At 39.7% G+C, this 26,218-nt stretch overlaps 1 protein-coding gene across 1 annotated transcript in view; it reads left to right on the top strand.

The window, feature by feature from the left end:
* The window catches only part of LOC127572263 (tyrosine-protein kinase JAK2-like), a 223,318-nt gene that overhangs the window by 164,785 nt on the left and 32,315 nt on the right, over positions 1 to 26,218 (top strand). Inside the window, 6 exon segments of the mRNA XM_052019271.1 lie at positions 10,637 to 10,756; positions 15,031 to 15,188; positions 17,997 to 18,108; positions 19,020 to 19,206; positions 21,388 to 21,512; positions 22,607 to 22,745. Of these exon segments, the coding sequence (XP_051875231.1) occupies positions 10,637 to 10,756; positions 15,031 to 15,188; positions 17,997 to 18,108; positions 19,020 to 19,206; positions 21,388 to 21,512; positions 22,607 to 22,745 (841 nt within the window).

A 26,218-nucleotide genomic window follows, 5' to 3' on the forward strand; every position in this document is an offset into this window, starting at 1 on the left:
CGTAGAGTAGAGTTTGCTGGAAACCTGACCATAAAAAAGAATGCTGGAAATAACCAGCAGATCCAGTAGCATTGGTGGAGAAAGAAAAAACTGAGTAGTATTAGAGTGGATCTTATATCTGAACTGGCTAATTCTGAAGCAAGGAGAAAAGGTTGGTTATCTGATATTGTTCAATTCAGTATTCAGACCTCGAATTTTAATCCACCTGTCATTTTAATCCTCCATCCCACTCTGACTGCACTATCATTTGCCACATACATTGTTCCAATAAGCTCAGAGGACAGCACCTCTTCTCCCATTTAGGCATGTTACAGACATAAAGATTTGAGTGTATGAAATAATAAGCCGAGAGAGGATAATTAGAAGGAAACTTTTTCCCATGGCAGAGGGGTCAAAAACTAGGATGTGCAGATTTCAAGTAATTGGTAGAAGGATCAGAGGGGCAATGGGGAAAAGGTTTTTCACCCAAAGGATTTAGGGGTCTGGAACTCACTGCCTGAAACCATTATTGTGTTTAAAACGGTACCTGGATGTATACTCAAAGAACTGTGACCTTTCAACTAAGATTGACATAGTGGGTCAAATGGCCTTCTGGTGTCAAAAAATGTTTAGTGATCCTAGGGAGTGAATAAGTGATTAATCTGATCTTCATAACTTTAGATTTAAAGCAAGAAAGAGATTCTGTGACTTCAATTGTGCCTCAGTTTGCACTCACTATTCCAATACTTTCTCCCATTTCATCAGTTCCTTAGCCTGCTATCTTCATAAACATTGGGATCAGATGAGAAATTGGAAATCTGCTTTGCTTTATTTGCCATATGCTCTTTATAGAACTGTCACCTTGCCTTTCTCTCATATCAGGACTGTTTAGCAATTTTAAATAATTCTACTAAGCAAGTAGCTTCTATTTTTAAAATTGTATGATTAAATGTTTCACACTAATATTCTGTGCATCTATTACCTACATAAAATGTGTAGTACTGTTCATGTTTTATCTGTGCCACTTGAATCCTGTTACACCTTTGCTACACTTAAATATTGAACCTAGAGATTACAAGGGTACAGACCAGGATTATAGATGCCTAGAGGCAGGGACGGAGTTGGCTGAGTTACAGTGGTAGAAATAGATGAAGCATAGCATTTGAGGTTGTTAATTGGTGTTGAGTTGAGCCCTGAGGCTACAGACTGCCTGTATCAACATGAGACCAGGCTGATGGATTAAGATAAGATCTTTATTAGTCACATGTACCTCAAAACACACAGTGAAATGCATCTTTTTGTGTAAAGTGTTCTGGGGGCAGCCCGCAAGTGTCGCCACGCTTCCAGCGCCAACATAGCACGCCCACAACTTCCTAACCTGTATGTCTTTGGAATGTGGGAGGAAACCGGAGCACCCGGAGGAAACCCATGAAGACACGGGGAGAACATACAAACTCCTCACAGACAGTGGCCGGAATTGAACTCGGGTCACTGGCGCTGTAAAGCATTACGCTAACCGCTACAGTACAGTGCCTGATTAAATCAATGGTGGAGATTGAGTTTGGGCAGTACCAAGGTGTCCCAGTTTTTTCCAGGTGAAATTGCATCCTTCGGGAAATAGGACCAGGTGTTTATTTACACTATTGTTGTGATGAACCTGACTTTTATTCAGCATTTGACACCCACTTATTGATGTCACTATTTCCATAACATCCATTCCAACATAAATTGGGGCCCAAAGGTGCAAACTACCACTATTGTGGAAGAGTCTCAAGACAAGTTGGAGCACATTGCGCACTTGCTGCTTTTCTCACTATTTTCTCATTGCTGCGCCCCTTCAAAACTTGCTGCAAGCTACTCAGAACACCTTTCAAAGTTTACAGTGTGTGCTGAACCTAACAGGGAGTGCATTTTTACAGCACTGAGTTGCCGAGAAACTCATTCAGGTGGGGACCTCAGTAGTGATAATGCAAACCTCTCTACCGTTGTTTCAACCTCCAGACCCAAAGCTGTGCCAGCTGACAGGCCCTGAGTCACAAGATCTCTGTTGCCTTCACTCATCTCAAAGTCAGCTCTCTGATCAGTATTCTGATCACAATGAAGAGGGTTGTGAATGAGGTGGTGTGTCTCTGCTCCTGCAGAATAGAGGTGAACTCCCATGTGCCATATCTCTGCTCCTATAGGAGAATGATCTCACAACTGACTTCCCTCTGTTCATTCAGGAGAGCCTGCCAACATGCAGCAGAACAGCTTATTGCTAAGCTGCAGCATCCCTTTACTGTCTGTGGGTAGTATCCTTACGTCCATGACACCAGCAACCTGTTCATGTAGCACCTCTCTGCTCAATGAAAATAACTAACTGCTTCCTGGTGGTGTATCACTTTTCCTTAGAACGTCAAGCTACTCCAGTGTGGCTGAAACCAGGTTCTGGCTGGAGACACAAGAAACTGCAGATACTGGAATCTGGATCAAAAAAAGGAGCTGCAGGAGGAATCAGCGAGTCAGGCGGCATCTGTGGAGGGAAATGGACAGATGAGGGTCTGAACCCAAGACATCGACTGTCCATTTCCCTCCACAGATTTCCTGGATCAGAATGAGACTGGACAGAAATTTCAGTTTGTCTCCACAGCAGCTGTCACCCTCACCAGTGGGTGCTGTGTGACAGAAGTGTCACTAATCCCCAACAATGAACATGCATCACCTCCAAAGCAGGGTCCTTGGTCTCCAGCTCCACAAAACCTCCTACAAGAGCAGGGAGACAGATTCCTTGAAGTTCTTCGTAATCTCCTGCGTCCAGCCAGACAGCCAGTCAATATGCCAACTATCAGTGTGCATTGGCATTGGCCTATTCATGGCAGCAATCCCATGGAGGTCCTTATTCATATCGTCCAGGACACATAGATGTGCAGATTCCCTCCTCTGGAGAAACCCCATCAGATTCCCTACACCTGGTTTCAGACTTCATTCCACTGGTGCCAGGTACATCTCCATGTCATATGCATCACTTTAACCTAATCTGCTCATCCATCGCAGCAACTATCTCCAAGATGGTGAACGAATTGTCCTCTGTGCTCGTCATCTTCGCCCTCCTCTTCCTCCAGTGTTCCCTCCCATTCCTCCTCCCACCCATTCTGCACATCCGAATCCCCACAATGACAAACAGAATGTAGCTGCATTTGTAAGCTGTGGTCAGGACATCTTTATGGTATGCAGGAGCGCAGGTGGTAATGAGAGTATCCACTGTTGATCAGACCAGAGGGGACACTGTTAATGAGTGTACCTGGCAGACTGTCGATCAAATTTGCTCCACGGATGGTTGAGGGCTCAGTGGTTCCTCATTACAGGATACCCTCCTGCTTTGGAAGAAAGTGCTGTATTTGTGAAGACTTCCCTCCCATGCAAGTGATCAACCACCACCCACCCCCCCCCCCCCCAATACTGTCTTTGTTTAAATGGAGATGAAGCATATTAGAGTCATAGAGCAATACAGCATGGATACAGGTCCTTCGGCCCAACCAGGCCATGCCGACCACAGTGCCCACCCAGCTAGTCCCAATTTCCTGCGTTTGGCCCTTATCCTTCTAAGCTCCACCCCTCCATGTACTTATCCAAGGTATTGAGTAATCTTTTATCATGTCTTTGGAAACTTGACCACTGTGGAAGCAGTGGAGGGCTTAGAATGTTAATGGGAGTGGTTCAGGGTGAACAGAGTTGCAGTTGGTCCAATTAACAATTTGTACATGCATGCAGTTTCTTTGTGTTTGTATATAAATAAGTGTAAGCATGAAAAAGAAATATTTATCTTGGTCTTGAGTTAACCTTGTCTGATGTCGCAAGCTTGTGAAATTTCCGATGGTGTTACTCCTTGTTTGGGGATTCTCATGCTTGGCTGATACTGTCACACCCATCTCTTGCAAAACCAGCAGGCTCTTCTAATGATGGTTCTGGTCCTGCCCATTGCTCCCTTTGCTACACAGCATGTCCCTCCTGTCCTCAATTTCTTGTGCCTGGATTTCAGTACCATGTTTTCTGAATTTTGGAGCACCTTTTCTCTCCCTTTCTCCTCCCTAACAGTCATTCAATGCTGCTTCAGCTGTCTGGCTGCTATGGCATTTAAGGCTGATGACTTTCTGTCTTTGGTGCAGTGTTGGCAACTGTACTAAAAACTGTGTGTGGTCCTGTCAGTGCAAAATTTCATGTTTATAATGTCATAGGAGATATCCATTTGGATTTTCGGAGCAATCCCATCAACCCACTTTTTTTCCTCTTCTCTCTCTCATGTTCATCAACTCCCCAATTCTCCTACCACCCAACTACACTAGGGGCAATTTACAATAGTTAATTAGTCTACCAACCAGTATTTTTTGAATCTGGGATGAAACTAGAACACCTGGAGTAAAGGTTGCAGGGAGAACATGCAAGCTCTGCACAGATAGCAACAGAGGTCAGGATTGAACCTGCATTACTGGAGCTGTGAGGCAGCAGAACTAACTGTAGTGCCACTTTGCCTCCCCAGAACACTTCTGAGTATAAACCATCCCAATACTGTTGCAGACATCCTTTTGACCATTTTCAGGATTTTTTGCAGAGGAAATGATGGGAAATAGTGGGAAATGTAGTGCATCAAAAAATCTTATGAAAAGTGTTCATGTGAAATTTGTTTGGACAATTAACAGCTAGGTGTTATGGAAAGTGATTTGGAAGATAAAAAAATAATTACTGTGAGTGACTTTGGAGAAAATAGATACCGTGAGTACTTTGGAGAACGTAAGTTTCAGGACTGAACAGAAAAGGAAATGATATTGGATAGGTTAAGAGAGGCAGGGGGTGATGGATAGGGGCAGGTCAGGGGCCTTGTCTATGTTGAGACCTTAGGGTATAATGAGGTTACCTGAGATAGCAAGACCAAGGGTGTAGAATAAATTACGGTAAAGAAAAATTAACTTGGGCCAACAGGACGACAATTCATGCAGTGAAGAGAGGATGAGGGGAGCTGAGAAAGTGATTAAAACTCCAAGGAACAAGGTGTTGATCATTATAGAAAGTAAAGGAAAAATGGAGGGTGCTTATCTCAGAAACTCGCAATTAGGCTTTGAGGGCGAGGGGTTACAGACAATAGAAGCAAGAGGAAAATATTGAAAAATAATGAGGAGAAAGTATTGAAGAAAATAAAGGATTACAACCATGGTATGATGTGGTGATAAGCATCACACTGTCTTTAATGTACAATGGGTTGGAAAGAAAAGCCAAGTAGAGAACCTTCAGCAAAGAGTATGTTATAATAATAGTGCTAAATGGGCAGACTAACTGACACTCTTTGTTTAGAATATACCAGAGTAGACTAAATAGTACCTCATTGTGCTTGTAACACATGCAAAGTCTAAAGCATCCTCAAGGTCTGTGGGTGTATTATGATTTCTTTCTCTTTTTAATAAAAGAGTTACTTTAATAAGTAACAAAGATTGGTGCCAAGTCTGTAGTGGGTTATCTTGATTGCCTCGAGGTTATGTTGATCATACCCACTGCCTTTCTCCAACAAAAGAAAAGTTCTGCAAGAACAGAAAAGAAGACGTGTATCACAACCTCAGAATCTCCTCAAGCATTTTGCTGTCCAAAAACTACTTTTGAAGTGTAGTCACTATTATAATATGGGGAAATGTAGTGGACATTTGGTACACAGGATTATGTAAGCAACAATAAGATAGTGACCACACTAACTGCCATTGTGTTGGTTGAGGATTACTGTTAGATGAATTATGAAGGGTTTCTATAGCTTTCTATAGAGCCATGCGACCTCTTACAGTTTATTTAAAGGACACTATATTTGACAGTACAAAATACACTCAAATACTGCAGTGAAATCTCCATCTGGGACTCCACGAGGAGTCTTAGTCTCCTACTAAGACTCTGGAGTAGGCACTGAATCCATGAACCTCTGCTTCACAGATGTTTATTTCTAATCTTGATTCAAGGCTGACACCTATGATTGGGAATACCTGCAGAGAAGTAGGCAGACAATAATAAGAGAAAAGAGAGATAATAAAACAAGGAAAGCTCGGGAAGGAACAAATAGAGAAATAAAATTGAAGAGAGAAAAATCTTTTAGTTAAAGCATGTTTTCTCTTTGCACAAATGAGTAGGTGTGTCAAACTAAAGTAACGATGGAAGAGCCAAGAAAACCAACATTTTTTATATAACTTGAATTGCTACAGATGAATTTAACAATATAAAATGAATGTAGATGTTAGTACTGTAAGAGTAATAAGGAAATAATTAAATTTCTAAAACCATTCAAATTCAAAATTGCATCACAGTTGTTATGAGCTGATTTTCACCAAACTAGCTCAAGAATTATAATAAGCACTGAGAAAAAGACCATATCTGTTAAACAACAATATTCTCTTTGCAGCTAAATTACCTCCATGAACTAGTCCTTTATAAATTGAATTTGTAATTTAGCTCATGTGGAAATATCCTTGGGGTGTTTATTTAACAGACATATCAGATGTTGTTTCAGTAATAAATTAAATTACCTGTTGAATTTGCTGTGTCAACTGTGCTGTTTTCTTCATACAAAAGCTGTGTGTATTTACTGTATGTTGGTTGACATATACAACCATGCCTATATAGGAGCAACACACACAAAATGCTGGAGGAACTCAGCAGGTCAGGCAGTACCTATGGAGGGAAATGAACTGTTGACATTTTGGGCTGAGACCCCTCATCAGGACTGGGAAGAAAGAGGGCAAAAGCCAGAGTTAAAGGCTGGAGGGAGGGGGAGGAGCACGAGCTGATGGGTGATAGGTGAATCCAGGTGAGGAGGGGAGGTAGGTAGGTGGTGAGGGGGAAGTAGGAATGATGTGAGAAGCTGGGAGGTGATAGGTGGAAGAGGCAAAGGGCTGAAGAAAATGGAATCTGATAGGAGAGGACAGTGGACCATGGAACAAAAGGAAGGAGGTGGGGATGATGGGCAGGTCGTGAGGGCGGGAAAGGGGAAGGGGAAGGGGTGAAGGGGCCAGAGGAATAAGTGAAAACAAAGGGGAGGGGAGGAACAGAGAGGATTTGTCATTGGAAGTTCGAGAAATCGATGTTGATGCCGTCAGGTTGGAGACTACCAAGACCGAATATGAGGTGTTGCTCTCCCAACCTGCATCTAGCCTCAACATGAGGAGCTCAGATTTTAATCCAAATTGTTGGTGGTTTATGAAACGTTTCAACTGTATTTCAGGTAAAATTTGTTTTTGCTCAAATTATATTTGGTGGTGGAGAGACTTCCTAAGTCAAACAGCTTTTTAAAGTGTTCATTTACATAAGGATAAGTGAAAGGACCGATAACTTGTGCCATCCATCTAGTTTAATTTCTCAGTTAGATTTGTGTTCAAGGCTGCACAGATCACTTTCTTTTGGCCTAATTGCATCTATGGAATTAGAAACCTGACTTGAAAATAAAACAAAACTGCAGCTACTGGCAATCTAAAATAAAAACAGAAAATGCTGGAAATATTCAGCAGGTCAGGCTGCATCTGTGGGAAGAGAAACAGAGCCAATGTTTCAGGTTGAAGACCCTTCATCAGAACTGGGAAGGAGACAAAAGAAGCTCATTAAACTGCAGGGATGGTGGGGGAGGCAGATGTCTCTGATGGGGTAAAACCGGGGTGACCATGGGGATAAACTGTAAACCAGGTTATCTGGTCAATGGAAGTCGTTCCAAACCTGACCTACTGCTTTTTCAAAGGTTGAGTTTGAATCTGCATATATATTTTGCTAGGTGGTGGTCCTATTAGCTATTTTGGGGGTAAGGTAACTTACAGAGGCATGTTAAGTTGATAATTTGTTTGAAGGATATTAGTTGTGCATCATTTGCGTGAGTGTTATTTTAAAATTAGTATTCGCAGAACAAAGGAGAAGAGGTTAAACACTGTGGTCACTTTAGGCGGTATGGTTTGTGGTTTCCTTAAGTTATTATGTCCTCCAGTTTTCCTATCCTGGCTCAGCATAAACAATTTTTACATATCCACCACACTTGCCATTATGCTGCCAACCAAGTTTAAATCCTTCGCAGTCTTTTTTGCGATTTTCCGATGCAGCCCAACTTACATTCATTTGAGATTTTGTTCCAATGAGCTTCTTCCAATCAAAGACAGGTTTTCATAAAGTAGTTAAATTATCTGATATTCTTGACCAAGAAAACCAAACAGTAAACGTTTATCAATAAAGGAAAAATAAAGCGCTTCAGGAGAACCTTAAACTTTCTGATACTTTCATTCTACCCACCACATACAGACATTGGCTCTTTAAAATAATGCTTTCACTCCTGAAGGCTTATGCTTTAATTCAGAAATATCAGCTATCAAAAATGCACTGTTCCCAACAGTGTTGATTTTCAAAGTACTACCATATAGGCACATTGCTATTTTGGCTGGAAACTGCCGTTTCAGGTGACTTGTCTTTTGCCTACAACTTCACTAGCTGATTTTTAACAATACCATCCACCGGTTCAAACATCAATCAGGGCCAAATTCTTTGAACCCTTTGGAAAAAGTACAATTTAAGACATAAGCCCTGAGAATTGGGGATATTCAGGAGGTTAATTGAGAAAGGATTGCAGGGCAGAAGTGAGAAGATCGAGGTTCAAGACGAGATCTGAGTGGGCTGAGGAGGATTTCATTGGGCGTTCAGAGAAGAGACCAGCAGATCTGATCGTATAGAGGGGGTCAGGGAGATGATCATTGAGGTGGAAGGAGAGCATGGAAGGTAGAGTGGTGGTGAGAGATTTGAGGGACAGTGAACACGTTGGAAGTGAGTGGAATTTGTGGAACTGAGTAGAAAACAAGAGCCTTCCATGAAGAAGAATAACTCTGCCACCAGGGTTCTTTACTGTCAAATGAGCACCCAGATCTGGAGAAAAGTCATTGACCTGAAGCAGAGACTCTGTTTCTTTCACCATAGATACTGTTTGTCCTGCTGAGCACTTCCAGCATTTCAATTGAAGTGAAATGACCATTGTGTTTTGCTTGAAATGCAAACAAGCTGGGGTCCGTTTTGCCTGTGTCAGGAGATATGGTACGTTATTCTAAGCTTTGTAAAACTAGCTATTTTTCTCTTATATTGGAAATAGGTGGAAATCATAATGTTTTATGCAATAGTCAAGCATAAGGAACCGTGCTAATTCTTAATGGGAAAGGGAATTACTTGATTGAGAATGAAGCAGGACAAGTAAAGATTCAAAGTTGTTAAAGTTCTCAATATTGGGAAGTGTGCAGGACAATGATTCTGTTTTTGGAGTTTCTGCTGGATTCAATTGGTTGGAGCAGTTTGGGAAATAAAGTGAGGATACTAGGACATGGCTGTACGCAAAACACCTTCATGTAATATATTTAGTACATCAATCACTGAGAACAGCTTGAATGGAGGATAGGCATTTCTCCATGGGGATAATAGACACTGTAAGAAGTTTTAAGGACACTGACCTTGTGCTATTCACAGCTACTTCGTTGAAGATGAGAAGTATACAACCTAGATTTAGATTAAAAATGAATAAACATGCCAGCTGTCTCATCAGCACTTAACACGTTAAATTAATATTACCATTGAGCCACTGGTTATGCCCCAGACTTTCCCCAAGGTGTGATTTCTTATGTGTCCCAACATACTTAAGCATCAATGAAACCAAACATTCTCATTGGCCAAGCAAACATAAACAACATGTCTGCGTTTGGCAAGCTGGTACATTTTAACAACTCTTTTATTTATTTTGTGGTATTTTTTTAATATGTATTTTCCCCCAGACCAAGAATATTTTAACAGATCAGCATCTATGTGTTAATGCTAAACAACTATAGACCCTCTGGTATTTTTACCTGTGTCTGAGCAAAGCCTTAACAGGAGGCATAGGATGGATTATGTGCTCAGCGACTTGTTTGAAGGAGTGATGAGCAAGGATAATATTTTGGAAATGGAGAAACAATTAAATTTTGAAATGCAGGGAAATTTGGATGTTCTTATATACAAATCACAGCAAAATAACAGGTAGGTCAAGCAAGTAATTAAGAAACAGAATGCTTGCTTTCATTGTAAGGAAATTGGAGCACAGGAGTAAGTAAGATTTACTGCAACTGTCCAGGGCTTTTGTGAGACCACAGTTGGAGCACTGAGTGTGCTTTTGATCTCCTTACATATAGAATGACATCCGTGCCTTGGAGCCAGTGTAACAAAGATTCACTGCACTGATTTCTGAAATGAAGCAGAGTTATCTTGATGAGGAGAGGCTGCTCTCAAAAGAATGGGAATTGACTTCTGAAAAAATATGAAGTTCTTGCAGAGCTCTTCCTCTTGGCTGGAACCATCTTTTGAGAATGAACTACAAAATATTTGTATGATTTTTGTTAATTTCTTGACAAGCCTGTGTGCTAAATGATAGGACAAAGGTTTGCAAAGATTACACATTGACAGTTTTTGCACAGGAGCTAGGAGCAAATGATCATTTGTAACCAAAACATAAGCAGAGAGGAAATGTGTGTGAATCCATCACTGTTGAATCTGGAAGGTTAAAAGGGACAAGTCTTTTGTCATATTGGTACGGCATAAGAATGAAATTAATTGATATTTTAGCAAAATCGCTGTAATGTATTGTCATAATATTCTTGTCTGTTGACAGGATCTGCAATCTTATTGTGATTTCCCTGAAATCATCAACGTCAGCATCAAGGAAGCAAGCAAAGATGGCTCTTCTGAGGGCAGAATTGTCACCATAAACAAACAGGACAGCAAGACTTTGGTAAGGATGATGTGTGATATTTTAAGCTGTGCAGTTAATACTTAGGCAACTCATGGACCTTCTGATGAATGTTGAAAGTGATTTGTGCTAAATAAACCCTTCACTGGAATGTGACCAAGGATCATTTTAGCAATAGTGAAGAATCTTGCCAGTAGACCTCTTGTTGGAATGAGTTAAAGTAAGGGTTTGGAATTAATCTGCAAAAGTGACTTGGTTTGTGTATGACAACTGGAAAATAGAAGATGAAACTTAGACTTGAATAGCACTATTTTTTCACATATATGGGCGGCACGGTAGCGTAGCGGTTAGCACGACGCTATTACAGCACCAGCAATCGGGGTTTGATTCCCGTCGCTGTCTGTAGGGAGTTTCTACGTTCTCCCATGTCTGCATGGGTTTCCTCCCACATTGCAAAGACGTACAGGTAGGTTAACTTGGGTTTAAAATGGGCGGCACAGACTCATTGGGCCGGAAGGGCCTGCTACCACGCTGTAAAGAATATTTTTAAAAAATGTTATCACAAATCACAGGTAGCAGGAGGAAGTTTTCAGAATAGATGCCAAAACGGCAAATTGGCATCCCCAGAGAACAATCAGACTTTACTATTTAGTAACTAATCAGACTTTACCAGCAGTAATATGTTCTGCTTTATTATGCAAACCAGATTTAAACCTGTGTCCACTTAATCATTCTGCTGCAACTTCTTTTAATTTCTGAACATACCTTCCCAAATTCTATTTACCTTTTAAAGAGTGGTTACAGTCATTAGTCTCTTCTCCACTTTCTCAAGTCTCATTCACCTCATCCTTGGTAAACATGTTAAACACGCAATGTAGTAATGTCATTTTGTTGTTCTCCCCTTCCAAAATTCAGCTCTATTGTCTTGAATGGGAATGGTTTTCAAAACAGTTTTTCAACACATTCATGCATATGTAGCATGTCTAACCAGTCCAAATTTTTGTCCTGTTTGATTCACTGAATTTGACATTCAAGCTTGTAGTCCCCATTCCTTAATTTAAAAAAAAATGTAATTCCATAATAATATCAGCACAGTGCCGTAGCGGTTAACACTGCTGCCTTACAGCCTGGGTTCCATCCCGACTTCTGCTGTCTGTGTGGAGCTTATACATTCTCTTTGTGACTGTGTCAGTTTCCTCCAGGTGCTCCAGTTTCCTCCCGCATCACAAAGATGTACAAGTTGATAGGTTTATTAGCAACTGTAAATTGCCTTAAGTAAGTGGCAGGAGAAGCAGGATGGGTAAGAGTTGATGACTATGAGACGAAAAATGGAATTAGAGCAGCTGGTAGCTTAAGGGTATGCATGGATACAGTGGGCCTGTTTCTCCTATGCTGTATGGCTCTAAAGCAGAAGGAAGTTCTATCGATCTGAAAACAGTAGACAATACTGAAACTATTGTGATAATATTGTAATAAAAGCTGGCTCTTATTGTTGCAGTAGATGAAGGAAGCTGACTTGTTTACATTGACAAAATTGAACAGAAGGTTTGATTAAAATTTTTAAGATTACACTGGCAAATACATCGCAAAATGAATAAAGGGTAATAGAATTGTTCTACATAAATGATTGCAATTACTGGAGATTTCTAGGATAAGAAGACGATGGGCGAGTGTAGTGGGAATAATCAAGGAAATATGAGCTAAATTTATTCAGAATAATTATGAAAGTTTCCAACTAAGATCTGCATAGAAAAATTATGAACAGGTAGCATATGTGAACCAAGGAGGTACTGAGAAATAATTCAGGTTTGTGCTCCGCTCCTTCTGAATAGGTTGTTGAACTGCTATGCCAGTAGAAGCCAAAGCATGGCCTCAGTGCAGGCCACATAATTCTCAAGGGAAATAAACACTAGCAGTAAACTTTTTTACTCAGGGAAAAGTTAATGGTGGACAAAATCTGTTGACCTGATCATAAAATGAATTCCCTGCTAATTTACAGGATTATGTGCTAGAATATTAAAGTTTGAGGATCACAGTGCCAATAAATACTTCCCTGGTCTGTGATAATTGAATTCATTCCTTTAGTTTCATCAAAGTGACTTTAGAAGGAGAGTGCACAGCCCTAATCCAATTGTAGCTCTGCCAACCAGGGAATAATTTCGAAACTAGCGTCATCAGATTTTAGAATCTTCTCCATGTGTTGCAAATTGATTTAGTGAAACCAAAAAAGAGTAAATGTTCTCATGTTAGGAGGGAGAATGATTGTACTGAATGCCACACGTGTCCTTATGGACCAGCTGGACAAGTTCCTGAGGAAGAATGGAATAGAAAACTATGCTGATATGTTGAGATAGATTGGGTTTGAGGAAGTACGCGTGGAGCAAAAATATCAGAAAAGACCAAATGGGTTCAATAGCCTGAATCTCTTCTATAAAATTACATCAAATTTTACAGCAAAGGTTGAAAGGTCATACCATACGGTAACCTGTAATCTATGATCCTCTGAGCACCACCTTTACAAATGCTAATGTTGAGGATAACAATGGCTCTATGTGCATGAAGAGATTGACCAGACCTTCCAAAGACCAGTAAGTTGTTCAGGCTCACCATGGGTGCATAGTGGTTCTACCAGCCTGCCCTGGTTGCATTCTTCTGAGGAAAGGCTGGCCAGATAACCAGCAATGTACAGAGCATTTTCTGACGCTAAGTAGTTGGCTCTGCAGTTGAGTGGCCTTGATAGCCAGTGACACCCAATCTTCTTCCTCAGCGGCTGCCACTGGAAAGGACACATGATGTCTAAATACTTTTACTCCCATAAATTTAATGGCCTCAATGTAAATAGCGCGAGAAAATATTTCTGTGTGAAGGTACCAAACATATGTCAGTAATGCTTTCTCTTCGTTATCATTTTGGTAGTTCACGTGATGTATTCAAACAAGTGAAAAGGTTCAAAGAGGAATCCCAGCATTTGTAGATAGATTATGTACTGAAATAAACAGGTAACGTTTAGCAGTAGGCACCATTAATACAATGCTGGATTATATATGGACTAATGGTTACTCGTTCTTGAGTAAATTTGAGCCTGATGTTGAGAGATTCTGATGCACTAAAGAAATAAGGATATGGGTTATTGCAGGAGAGTGTCATTGATTTGGATGTTCAGTTGTGATCTTATTGAATAGTGAAGAAGGTTCAAGAGCCCTTAAATATTTATAGCACCATTATCTTATGTTCTAAGACGTCAACTGACGTCAACTATTTCAACTTGCAGAAAATTACAAATGAAGTTCATTGGGTTCTGGCTTATCTGGTAGGTTGTTTAATATTATTGATTGCAATATCCAAGTCAAGAAGATACTAGTTGTTGGTTGGATAGTGGACTTTGATGGTGTTGAATGTTGCTGGAAGTTATGATGGGAGGTGACAATAATGAATAGGAACCTCAATAGAAGTTAACTCTGCCATGAAATGGCATCACTTCATTGGCTTCACTAAATTCTCTGACTTAAAATGGCAAAGCTTGAGGTGAAACAGAACAGCCCTACCTAGTCTGGAACGTTATTGACACTGATACAGATGCAGCTCCCATTGAACAAATGAAGTAACACAGAGAAACTCTTCCTTTGTAATAAAACCTCTTCTTTATTGTTGTGCTTACTTGTTTGTTTATTTTTACACATCTTTATTTAAGTGAACTAACAAATCCAGTTTTGTGAAAATTGCAATGAATTGTTCTACCATAATCCACAGTGCAGATCATTTTAAACTGGAATGACAATGAAGTAAAAACAGAAAATGATGAAAATGCTAGATATGTGAGGCAGCATCTGTGGACAGAACAAAATAGGGTTGACATTGAATAACATTTTATTTCATCATCAGGTCATCAAGGTGATTGCCCCAGTTCATCTCTTCACAGATGCAGCCTAACCTGCTGAACATTTCCAGCATTTTCCATTTTAATTTCAGATTTCCACAATCTGCAGTATTTTCCTTTGATGACTGTATGGCAGCATGGATATTTGTGATGCAAGGAACTCATGTTTATCAAACCAAAGCTGTCACATATTTAATAATTTTTAAAATTTGAGTTGCTGGCCTCAAATGTGACACTCTACAAAAGTGATTCAGAAGTTTGGTATTATTTGCACTTATATTTTTTTTATTTAGCTGAGTACCAAGGTGTGCACTGCAGAAAAACCAATAGCATTAATATATTATCTATGCATAAAAACAACTGTAAAGTTGGTTATCTTTAAGTTGCATGTTTTCATACTTTCATTTGTTTACCCGGACTGCTTTTGTTTTTGAAATAGGAAGTTGAATTTCCATCACTGAAGGAAGGCTTTTCATTTGTGTCACTAATTGATGGATACTACAGATTAACTGCAGATGCCCACCACTATCTCTGTAAAGAGGTTGCGCCACCAAGCTTGTTGGAAAACATTCAGAGCAATTGTCACGGGCCCATCTCGTAAGTGCTGAACTTTCTTTTAGAAATCATAGCAAGCTAAAGCTTTAACCAAACTGTAAAATGTAACCTGTTAAATTATTTCGAGGGAAAAGCATTTAGCTTCCCAAGCCTTTTCCAACTTTCACTGAGATCATGGCTGATCTAACTCTATACATTAAATCCAAGGATAGAAAGGAAGGTATCCAAGTATAATAAAGACACAAGTATTACAATCTCTTTCCCTATTTCTTTAATACCTTTGGTTAACAAAAATCAGTCCCAAATATGGCACTATCTATTGATAAAGCATGAATTACAATTTGGAGCCCTTTGGAGGTGGATGGTGTACATTATCTCACACCTTAAAGATCTGGCTCTAAATTTTTGACCATGTTTTCTGGTAGTAGACACCCCAATAAGCAGGAGTAGTTTCTGTCTATCTACCCTGTCAGTTCCAATTAATATCTTGAAAGCTTTTATTGAATTACTGTTCAATCTTCAATAACTCAGCCTATATAACCATTGCAATTTAATTCCAGGAGACACAGTATCATAATAAATATACTCTGCACTGCATCGTGCATTTTTTTTCAATAAGAGGGATGGTTCCTAAGTTAGTTTGGAAAGCTATTGTTGGAGTATACGTGGGGTTCCCATCTCGTTCCTTTAATACGTGTGGAAGTTATTTGATCACATTTTAGTTTGGTGATTTTTAAGTGTCATTTTTTTCTTCATTACTGTTAAGTAATTTATTTATTTATTGTAATGAGTCTGAGTACCTAATTCAGTCTTAGTTTCCTTAGAAGATAGAAATTCCCACTGATTTCTGTCTCTTAGTCTAATATGTTGAGCTTAACACATAATTTCTCCTAATTGAAAAGTCTTTGGCCTAGAAATTGTGTTATGTAGCATCACAGGACTTAATGTCAACGAAACATAAAACATTACTGATAATCAGTAGTTCCTTGTAGTGGCCTGAAGTCCACCATTTGTGATTAGGGGTCTTCTATGCATTTGGCACCCTAACCTATCGAGGACTCTGATGTGCAAGATGAGTTCAATGGCAATTCTACAAATTTCAGTGGAGCAGAAGCCATCTACTGCCTGCTTCAGTGTGACATGAGGGGCCTTACTTGGGTTTGTCCCAACCAAGCATATGGAACTCAACTCAGGAAGTTGTGTACTTACTTGGCTCTTCCTTGAAATAATTGCCCCACCGCTCCCCACAGAGTGACCACTACCTTGCCCAAGGCTCACAATCTTCATATGATACACCATCCTCCTGACACAAACAACCAAGACGGCTCTTCTTCCAGTCTGCACGTAACCCAGTACAGAGAGAGAACTCCTCCTTTTGTCAAGTCATCTTCCCTTTCCAACACCATCCAAGTTTTGATTCACACAGCTCGAAGCTAAGTCAGGAAATGTCAAAGTGAGCTAACTGGCCCACCTTTTACCATTTGTAAACTGCCTTGAACATTGTAAAATATTCCAGGGTCTTTTGTAGAAGTGCAATACAAGGTGAAATATGGGGATCTTAAGGCAGGGAGCCAAATGTGTGGTCAAAAAGGTAGGTTATTGGGAGTGTCTTGAGGGAAAAGCTGAAAGGAGAGGTCATGGAGTGATTTGAACACAAGGATCAGAATCTTAAATTTTCCAATAGTATATTTTGCTCAACCAGACCACAGGCATGAGGATGGGAATGAAATGGGAAGTGGTGAGGGCAGCAGGCAGTGGACGGAAAATAGGTCAAAGAAACAGTGAAAATACTCGAGAATGCTGACCCATATCCTGCAACTTCTGAAAACAGCATTTCACAGGAGACCAAATATAAACTCAAGGAGTTCTAAAACTGAAATTTCACTGGTTCATTCAGCAAGTACCAGCGAGTTCTACGAAGACACTATTAGTATTCTCCAGCAATGCAATATTCTCAGTTTGATGTAGCCATGCTGCTTCTAATGTAAATTCTCATGTGTATGTTGGTCAATTCCAGTCACACTTGTCTTTGCTAATTATAAATGTGAAGAATTCTAAATCATTCTGTGGCGCTATCACTGGTGGAAAGGTAACGTAGTCATGGAGTGAACATGAGAAGTGACCCCTGACGCTGATACAAGGATAACAGAATCTCCAAAACTTCGAGTTGCTGCCCTTACAATGTAGACCACTTCATATTTATGTCAACTGGAATATTACCCCTTTAAAAAGGACAATATTTGGATAGTTCCTAAATTTTTTGAGCATTTAGTGAGATTTAATTGTACAGTATGTTTGCCCATTCTAATTGGTGTATTTTTCAATCTGAAGCATGTGTGTTAAGTTTAGGTATGCTTCTATATCTTGCCCCACTTAGTATTTGAGAGATGCCTTGAATTTGTAAATTTAATGATAGTTTTGATGCTGACTATTACTTGTTAATCACTGGGTAACAGCAAAACTGTGTGCTCTATTTGCTGAAGCTGCCATCCCTCCTGACTGCTTTTGTACTTCCAAGCTCAGTTTGGAGCTTTGCAAACAGGTGGCCACAATTCCTGAGGAAACGTGGCAGGAAAAAATGCACAGTCAACTAAATCACACACAACAGGAAATGTGATTTTCCATGGTTTCCATGGTTTTCCTGCTTGTTTTCCAGGCTAGCATAGCTTCCCAAAGCTATTGAAGTGAAAGGAACCACTCTTTATGTGGGACAGAACCAAATGGTTTCTCATTGGTTCCCTTGAGATCACAAAATTCAGGCCTCATTGTAGTGATGTGCCATCATGAGATGCCAATCTTCAAGGTACAAAGTGTCAAATATAATTTGAATATCACTTTTTTCTGCAACAGATTGGATTTTGCTGTGAATAAACTCAAGAAGGCTGGGAATCAGAAAGGCTTTTACATTCTTCGATGTAGTCCTAAAGAGTTCAATAAGTACTTTCTCACTGTAGCTGTGGAGGTAAGTCATTTATATGTGGATCAGAACAGAAACTGAAATAACTTGTTCATCAGACAGATCCCAATACATAGTAAGGTAAAAATGCATGCTTGGTCATCCTTAGTAAATGCATGATGTACTACATATGCATATTGCATTCTGTTTCTAAAATTTGATTCCAATGATTCCTTCATGTCCTTAAGTGTCTATCCAATTCATCCTTCTACATTCAAACACTATTTGTCGTTACTGTCTCCTTGGGCACTCTATTTCAAGTGCTCACTAGCATCTCCTGAAGATTATTGTCTAGTCTAGGCACCTTTAATATTTGGGGCTCCAGTCTTGTGACAAATCGTACTTCACTTCCTTTAAGGATTGTGACTAGTACCTCTCCAAGCTTTCAGAGTAACCAGTCCAGTCCAGCCCCTCCTTGAGTCTTTCTCTGGTCCCACTCTAGATCAAGTAATGCAACTACTTAACTTCACAGTGAACAGGTGACTTATTCAGTGACGATTACTCTCTTCAAATAATACTTGTATCTGAAATTGCTTTGTGTAGTCACAGTTCAGACCATAATCTGCTCACTATGATTGTTTCCAAAAGACTCCTTTCTTTCGCGCTCTATCCTTCCATTGCGCTTCTCATCTTCCTTCTGTCTTTTTTCTCCTTGTTATCCTGAATGACTCAGTTTAACTTTTCTTGTCGGAAAGCTAAAACTGAAGGTTGAGCAATGGGAGTTCTATAAATAAGCATACCCACACAGAGCTGTTAGAGTGGTTCCTCTGTTTATATTAAAGAGGACCATACATAGGGGTCTACTGCTTTGAAGAATGAACTTCAAAAAGCTGCAAACTTCAGATTAATTCCTAAAGATTACAAGCTGCAGAATGCTGGAGTGTTTTGCCTTAAATTGTCATCTAATTTTTACTTAGAAGGACAATGTGACTGAATGGAGGCATTGTTTAATTACCAAGAATGAGAATAATGAGTACAATCTGAATGGGGCTAAGAAGAGCTTCAGCAGTCTCAAAGATTTGCTGAACTGCTACAAAAAGGAGACCGTTCGATCGGATGGTGTTATCTTCCAGTTTACCAAGTGCTGTCCACCAAAACCAAAAGGTAATATTTTCATTAATCACACATGTTTAGTCCTTTTAGACTGAATAAATGATGGCTGCAAATTCTATGTTTTTTTGTTTCTTATTGACTGGATCTGTGCAAGTGTCCTGGCCCATGGAAATTTTCTTATGACTTGTGCATAGGGATGTAAGGCTTGGTTTGAACTAGGGATTGGACAGAGTTGAGGTAATTAGTCCCGAGTCCAGCAGAGTGAGTGGGAGAAGGCTGCCTCAACACTCCAGTGGAAAGATAGAATTGCCCATGTTATTTTACTTTTCTTTCTTCACACTATCCAGGTGACTTGTATATGTTGTGCTTTCTGTGGGAAATTGGCAAGCTCTAAATATTGACCCTGATTGGAAGGAGTCATGTTTAATTACCAGTTTCCCCTTGCTGCCACACGTGGAGGTTTTCTTTTAATGCAGCAAGAATGATCACTTACATTTACAGCAAGAACAACTAGTAACAGCAAGATCATCACTGAGCACTCCCAGAACACCCTGGCCAATAACTTACCTCATCCTTCAGTCTTCACCCTGCACTGCATTGACTCCCTCCAATCTGCTGCCTTCCATGATTCTCAAGTCCTCGGCACTGATGCACAGTTTTGTGCCCCTCTCCCTCCAAGTACCAAACAGTATCCCAATAACTCCCCAACCCCACCATCCTCTCCCCACCTCTCCAAAATCCATTGGTGCCACTCTCTATTGTTTCCCACCACACCCACCCCCCACCATGGCCACTTCTTCCCAACACACTCAAGCCTGGTTTCAGAATGGATTCCTGCATTGCACATTTTCACCTCTGGTTTAGCTGGTTTATGCCAGGAGTCAACAAACGTACAAATTAGGAGAATGAGGAGGCCACTCAGCCCCTTGAGCCTGCTCCTCTATTCAATTCATAGCTGATCTGATTGTAACCCCAGTTCCACATTTCAGTGTACCCCCAGTAACTTTCACCTCCTTGCTAAAAAAGTATCTGTCCACTTCTGCCTTGAAAATATTCAAGGACTCCACTGCCCTTTGAGGAAGAGTCCTCAAAGACTCTCTTCCTTAAAGACTCACAGTCCTCTGAGAGAGAAAAAAAATCAACTCATCTCTGCCTTAAATGGGTGACTCCTTACTTTTAAATGGTGACCCCTAGTTCTAGATTCCACCAAAAGAGGAAACATGCTCTCCATGTCCACCCTGTCAAGACACCTCAGGAACTTATGTTTCAACAGGTTCCCTCTGTCTCTTCTCATCTTCATTAGATACAAGGTAACCTGTCTATTGTTTCCTCATAAGACTACCCACCCATTAGCCTGGTAAATATTCCCTGACCTGCTTCAACCCATTAACATTCCTTTTTATATAAGAAAAACAGCACACAGTTCTTGGATGTGATCTCATCAATGCCCCATAAAACTGTAAAATAACTTCCCTGCTATTTTATTCAAATCCTCTAGCCAATAACAGTAACAATCTATTAAGTTTCTCAATTAGTTGCTGTACACATGAACTTTTGTGAATCATGCACTGAGATACCTAAATCCCCCTGCATTTCAATGATCTTTTTTGTGTTCTTTGTTACACCATCAAGTGCATTCATTTAATTGCATTGGAGATTCCAAGTCATTATCTTTATGTTTTATTTCATGGTAACTATATATATCATCTTAAAATATTAGCCACTCTGCAACTGATCAGCATAGATTTTAAGCATGTTTTTGTTTTCTTACGCCCAGGTCTTTTACTCCCTTATTATTCATACTAACTCGAAAATGTTTCATTGATACAATTGACAATTAAAGCTCAGGAGCACTCTTCCTCAATCTCACCCCAATCCCACATGCTCCCTAACGCTGATTACATTGTATAGAGTTTGGAGGTACTTGTAGATGGCAGCTGTGTTCTAATGAAAAGAATTATGATCAGAGGGCAATCACCCAGGAATGTTTCTCTTAATGACTCTCCAAGGTTAGCATTAGTGGGGGGTCTCCAAGTAAACATCCAGTCTTTCTTCCTCAGTCGTGGTGAGGGAGAAAGCGACGTGCTAAATGAGGACAGGTAAATCTCTTATCTATATGAAGAATAGCAATTATGGAATTGGTTACTGAACATGAAATATGCTATTGCAGTGTTCAATGATCTTTATTCATTGGCGTGCTTTTAATTTATTAACATTTATGTACCTCCACAGATAAATCTAATCTTCTGGTCATGCGAAGCAACTGTGCTTCTGATGTGCCAACATCTCCAACGTTACAGAGACATAACGTCAGCCAAATGGTATTTCACAAGATCAGAAAAGAGGATCTGATATTTGTAAGTAACAATGTATAGCTCTTCTGTGAATAGTTGTGTGTTGCAGCTGTTTGTTAGGCTGCACCTCTTCAACACTTCCACAAATCTATTTTAAAACTGTAGTTTCTACAGATCCATATACCTAATTTATTGCTGATTTGTTAAATTGGGTGAAAGGAAATAAATACTGATTAAATTTACAAGAAGGCATTATAGGAAATAAATCTTTCTATGTATGTGCTTATCAGAGGTTGTCCATAGCCTTGACTAATGGAGAGTTTGTTTGTTGTGGTCGGAGGCAACCCTGAAAAAATGGGTGTTCTTTCTCTCTCACAGACTAAACATAAAGAATAGGAACAGGAATCAGCCATGTTGCCCCTTGAGCCTGTTTCCAAATTGAAATAGAAGGGGCAGATCTGAACTCTGTTCCCAGTGGGCATCAATTCCTACTTATGTTCCATTTGAATTTAGCACAAATATTACTTGGAATAACAATTGTTAGAGCCACACAAGGGTATTTCCTCACATGTTACTAAGAAAAAAAATCAATTACAATTTGTGCTCCTTCCTATGGAGGTTACTAGCTGAGTGACTTTATAATAAGTCAGTTCTAAATTTATGGTGTGTTAGTGACTTTATTTTGAAAAATTTTCACAACTGAGCACAATATTGGTGTTAAACCCCCGACCAGTGCTGAGTTACACATACTCTGTTGGGTAACAGTTGCAATTGGCATCAACAGAGGGGCATTAAGTGGTGTTTGCACCTTTCATTCCAATCTAGTAAAACCCTACAACAATGTGAGGCTCTATTAAAACACTGGGGATGCAATGGTACTTAAGACAGTTGTCTACATAAATTGCAATTTTTATTTTGTATTAGCACAATTTTCAATGTAATTGTTAATTCTAGAACCTGATGAAAGAATTAATTCTTTTGTTTACTGCTTGCTCCAATGCTTGCTTTACTGGCATGTCCAATTGTGAGGTGCAGGAAGGAGAAACTCTTGTAAGAAACAGACGTAATTTAAAATATGTATTCATGTTCAGCATTGGTTGGTATTATTGGTGAAACACACATCCCTAGAGAAATTCCATATGCTATTTCATTCACAGCGTGAAAGCCTTGGACAAGGGACATTCACCAAAATTTTCAAAGGAGTGAGGGAAGAATTGGGAGACTATGGCCAGATACACAAGACAGAAGTTCTCCTAAAGGTTCTAGAAAAAGCACACAGAAATTACTCTGAGGTTTGTTTTTTGTATATTAAATAATTTCAAAACTTTACAATTTTCTTTTCAGAAAATGCAAGAATATACTTTGTACATAGATGAAAATGTTTACTATTACATCTATAGGTGGAGATAGCAGATGAAAATAGATTTAAGGATATTAACGAAACCTCCCACAAAAACATTGTGTGATAATGAGATATGAAACCTATTGACTCAGATATATTACCACATATCCAGCAGAAATAATTAATGTATTCCTAGGATACATGCTTAGACAAGATTGAGCGAGGTTCTGAATTAATCTGTGTTTAAAACCTATTTGGTATAAAGGTGTCCAGAAAATTAGGAGTTAACTTTCTAACTCCCAATACAACAGCAGTGATGTCTTGGCACTTGACCGCTGTCCTGGGAGGAAACACTCACCTCTGTCAGACAAAGGGTTGACTGCCTTTTGTTCCTTACTATCAAGGAAGCACTTAAAAGAAGCCACGTTTAAAAGTGAAAGAGTAATGCAGATGCAGGCCATTTTGGTTTTGGTGTTCTTGTCTTTGTATATTTCTAAAATGACTATATGAGATCAGAAAGATTTACTGACTAGTTCTTAGAGTGAAGAGCACAGCTCCATCAAATGTGTAATGAAAACATACAACAGAAAAACAGATAAGATTTCTTTATTAATCACATGTACATCGAAACACACAGTGAAACGCTTCTTTGTGTAGAAATGTTCTGGGGAGCCCGCAAGCGTCACCACACTTCCAGCGCCAACATTAGCATGCCCACAACTTCCTAACCCACACATCTTTGGAATGTGGGAGAAAACCAGAGCATCTGAAGGAAACTCACGCTGTCACAGGGAAAACGTACAAACTCCTTACAGACAGCGGCCGGAATTGAACCTGGGGCACCGGCGCTGCAATAGCGCTACGCTAACCGCTACACTACCGTGCCTGCCCAAATTCCATCCAAATCCCATGAGGCCACTCATGTGAACAATCTGTAGCTTCATTGTCAATCCAACTTATAAATACTGAAAAAATGTAATTTGATAAATCGTCAAAGCCTTAGCAAGCATGGTCTTTTCAGCAATGAGCAAATGTATGGAGTTAAATGAACTTGCAAACACTGCTGAAAAAAATGCATACACTAACAAAGCTCTCGAACACTTCTCTGGTCCACTCCATAATGTAGCATCTCAGTCATTGATTTTCATCCACTTGCTTCCTAACTGATCTGATTCTCATCTCTATGCTTTCACTTTCTCTCTCCACGGATGTGATTGCACCCTTATAGATCAATTCGTTATGTTTTTCTTTTCTATCACCAACTGACAGATTTTAACATAATTATTGCTTGATAATATTGGTCTGGACCTTATCGCAAAATGTTTTCTGTTCTGTCCGCACCTCCTCATCTTTGTGATTTTAAGAATCCTTGTCTTTTCATTTTTGCATTTCTGATGAGGGTTTCTCTCCCCTCCATTGTTCCTTGACCTGCTGAGTGCTTTCAATATTTTCTGTTTTTGTTTTGAATAGTTTGTATTTTGACAAGTGAGAGATATTGCAGTTTGGGAGGTCAAGTGTAAGGGAAAAATATACTGTAAATATCAGGACCCTTAGGAGCATTGATATACAGAGAGATCTTGGAGTCCAAGTCCATAGCTCCTGAAAGTGGCAATATAGGGTGATAAGGCATACAGCATGCTTGCCATCATCAGTTAGGGCATTGAGTATGAGAGTCAGGAAAGTCATGTTGCATATAAAACTTTGGTTAGGCTGCTTTTGGAATATTGCATGCAGTTCTGGTCACTACTTTGCAGGAAGGTTGTGGAGGCTTTCGAGAGGGTACAGAAGAGGATCACCAGGATGTTGCCTGGATTAAAAAGTATTAACTATAAGAAGAAGTTGGACAAACATGGTTTGTTTTCTCTGGAGTGTTGTAGGCTGAGGGGAGACTGGATAGAATTTTATAAAATTTTGAGAGTCACAGGGTAGATAGTCATTGTCCTTTTCCCAGTGTAGAAATGTCAAATACTAAAGGACATGGGTTTAAGGTGAGAGGGGGAAAGTTTAAAGGAGATGTTAAAGGCAATCTTTTCCACAAAGAGTGAGCGATAAATGCCAGGAAAGCACTGCCAGGGGGAGTGGTGGAAGCAGACATGATAGTGATATTTAAGAGACATTTAGACAGGGACATGAACATGCAGGTAATGGAGGGATATTGATCATGTGCAGGCAGATGGGCTTAGTTTAGTTTGGCATCATGATCAGCACAGACGTCATGGGCCGAAGGCCCAGTTCCTGTGTTGTAATGTTCTATGTTCTATATTCTCTAGTTAACATATGGGTTTTTTTGCTCCAATTCCATTCATTCTGTAACTGATTCTCTAATCCTATTCACATTTGTATCATCCTATTCCCCTGAATGATGGCCTGATCTTATTCCCACTTACAGTATATCCTTAAATTCTCTCACTGATTCCCTGATCCCATTCCCTGAATGATGACCTGATCTTATTCCAGCTTATGTCCTTTCATTCCCTCACTGATTCCCTGATCCCTTTCCCATCTGTAACGTCCCATTCCCTCACCGACTGCCTAATCCAACTCCCACCTGTATCCACCCACTCACTGACTGATTTGCTAAACTGATTCCCAGCCATAATCTCCCATTTTCTCTTTGATTCCCTGATTCAGTTTCCTCCGAATCTTTTCATTCCCTCACTGATTCCCTGGTTCTCCAACTTCCAACTGTTCAGCTTTGAAAAGAGTACCTGAAATGAAGTTTATTTTATTGGCAGAAAATAAATTGGAATTTGATCCAGTTTCTTTAAATAATACAAAGATTAGTGATTAAGCTAATTGTGAGCTAGGTTTCGATCTCAAAGCTGCAGAACACAAGTTCATTTACCAATCTGGAATGTAGTTACAAATCAGAATCAGGACATATGGACAATGGCCCATTGAAATAACCAGTATTAAGTTGCTATACATTTTGAAGGCATGTCTGGCATGTGTTAGCAGTGTGGCTGGTCTTCTGGAGAACTAGATTGTAGTATATCTTGTTTGTCGAAAAGGGTATAGCTATTATTTTATTAGATGAGTATATGGAGCAGAGATGACTAATGGAATTGTGATTCAGATTAGTCATGTAACCGAATGGCATACTCTTCCTAGATGGACAAGGGTGCCATAAGCAAGGAAACACTACCATTAGCAGGTCCCAGTTCAAGCCATCTTGCACTGAAGATATATTGCTCCTTCAACAATGCTGGGCCAAAACCCTGATATTCACTCTGCATGTTCACAACTTGGTTCAAGAAGATCTATCCCCATTGTCTTAGGGCATCTATGGATAGATAATCAATATTAGCTTTGCCAATGACATTCTGAAAATTAATTATAAAATATATAGACTGAACTGATCAAAGCATCACGTTTGGGCAATGAAAATGTCATCTGCAGAATGAAATTGTTTGGAATTGTGATGCAG

Source organism: Pristis pectinata, chromosome 7 (genome assembly GCF_009764475.1).
Source record: "Pristis pectinata isolate sPriPec2 chromosome 7, sPriPec2.1.pri, whole genome shotgun sequence".
Classification (NCBI taxonomy): Eukaryota; Metazoa; Chordata; class Chondrichthyes; order Rhinopristiformes; family Pristidae; genus Pristis; species Pristis pectinata.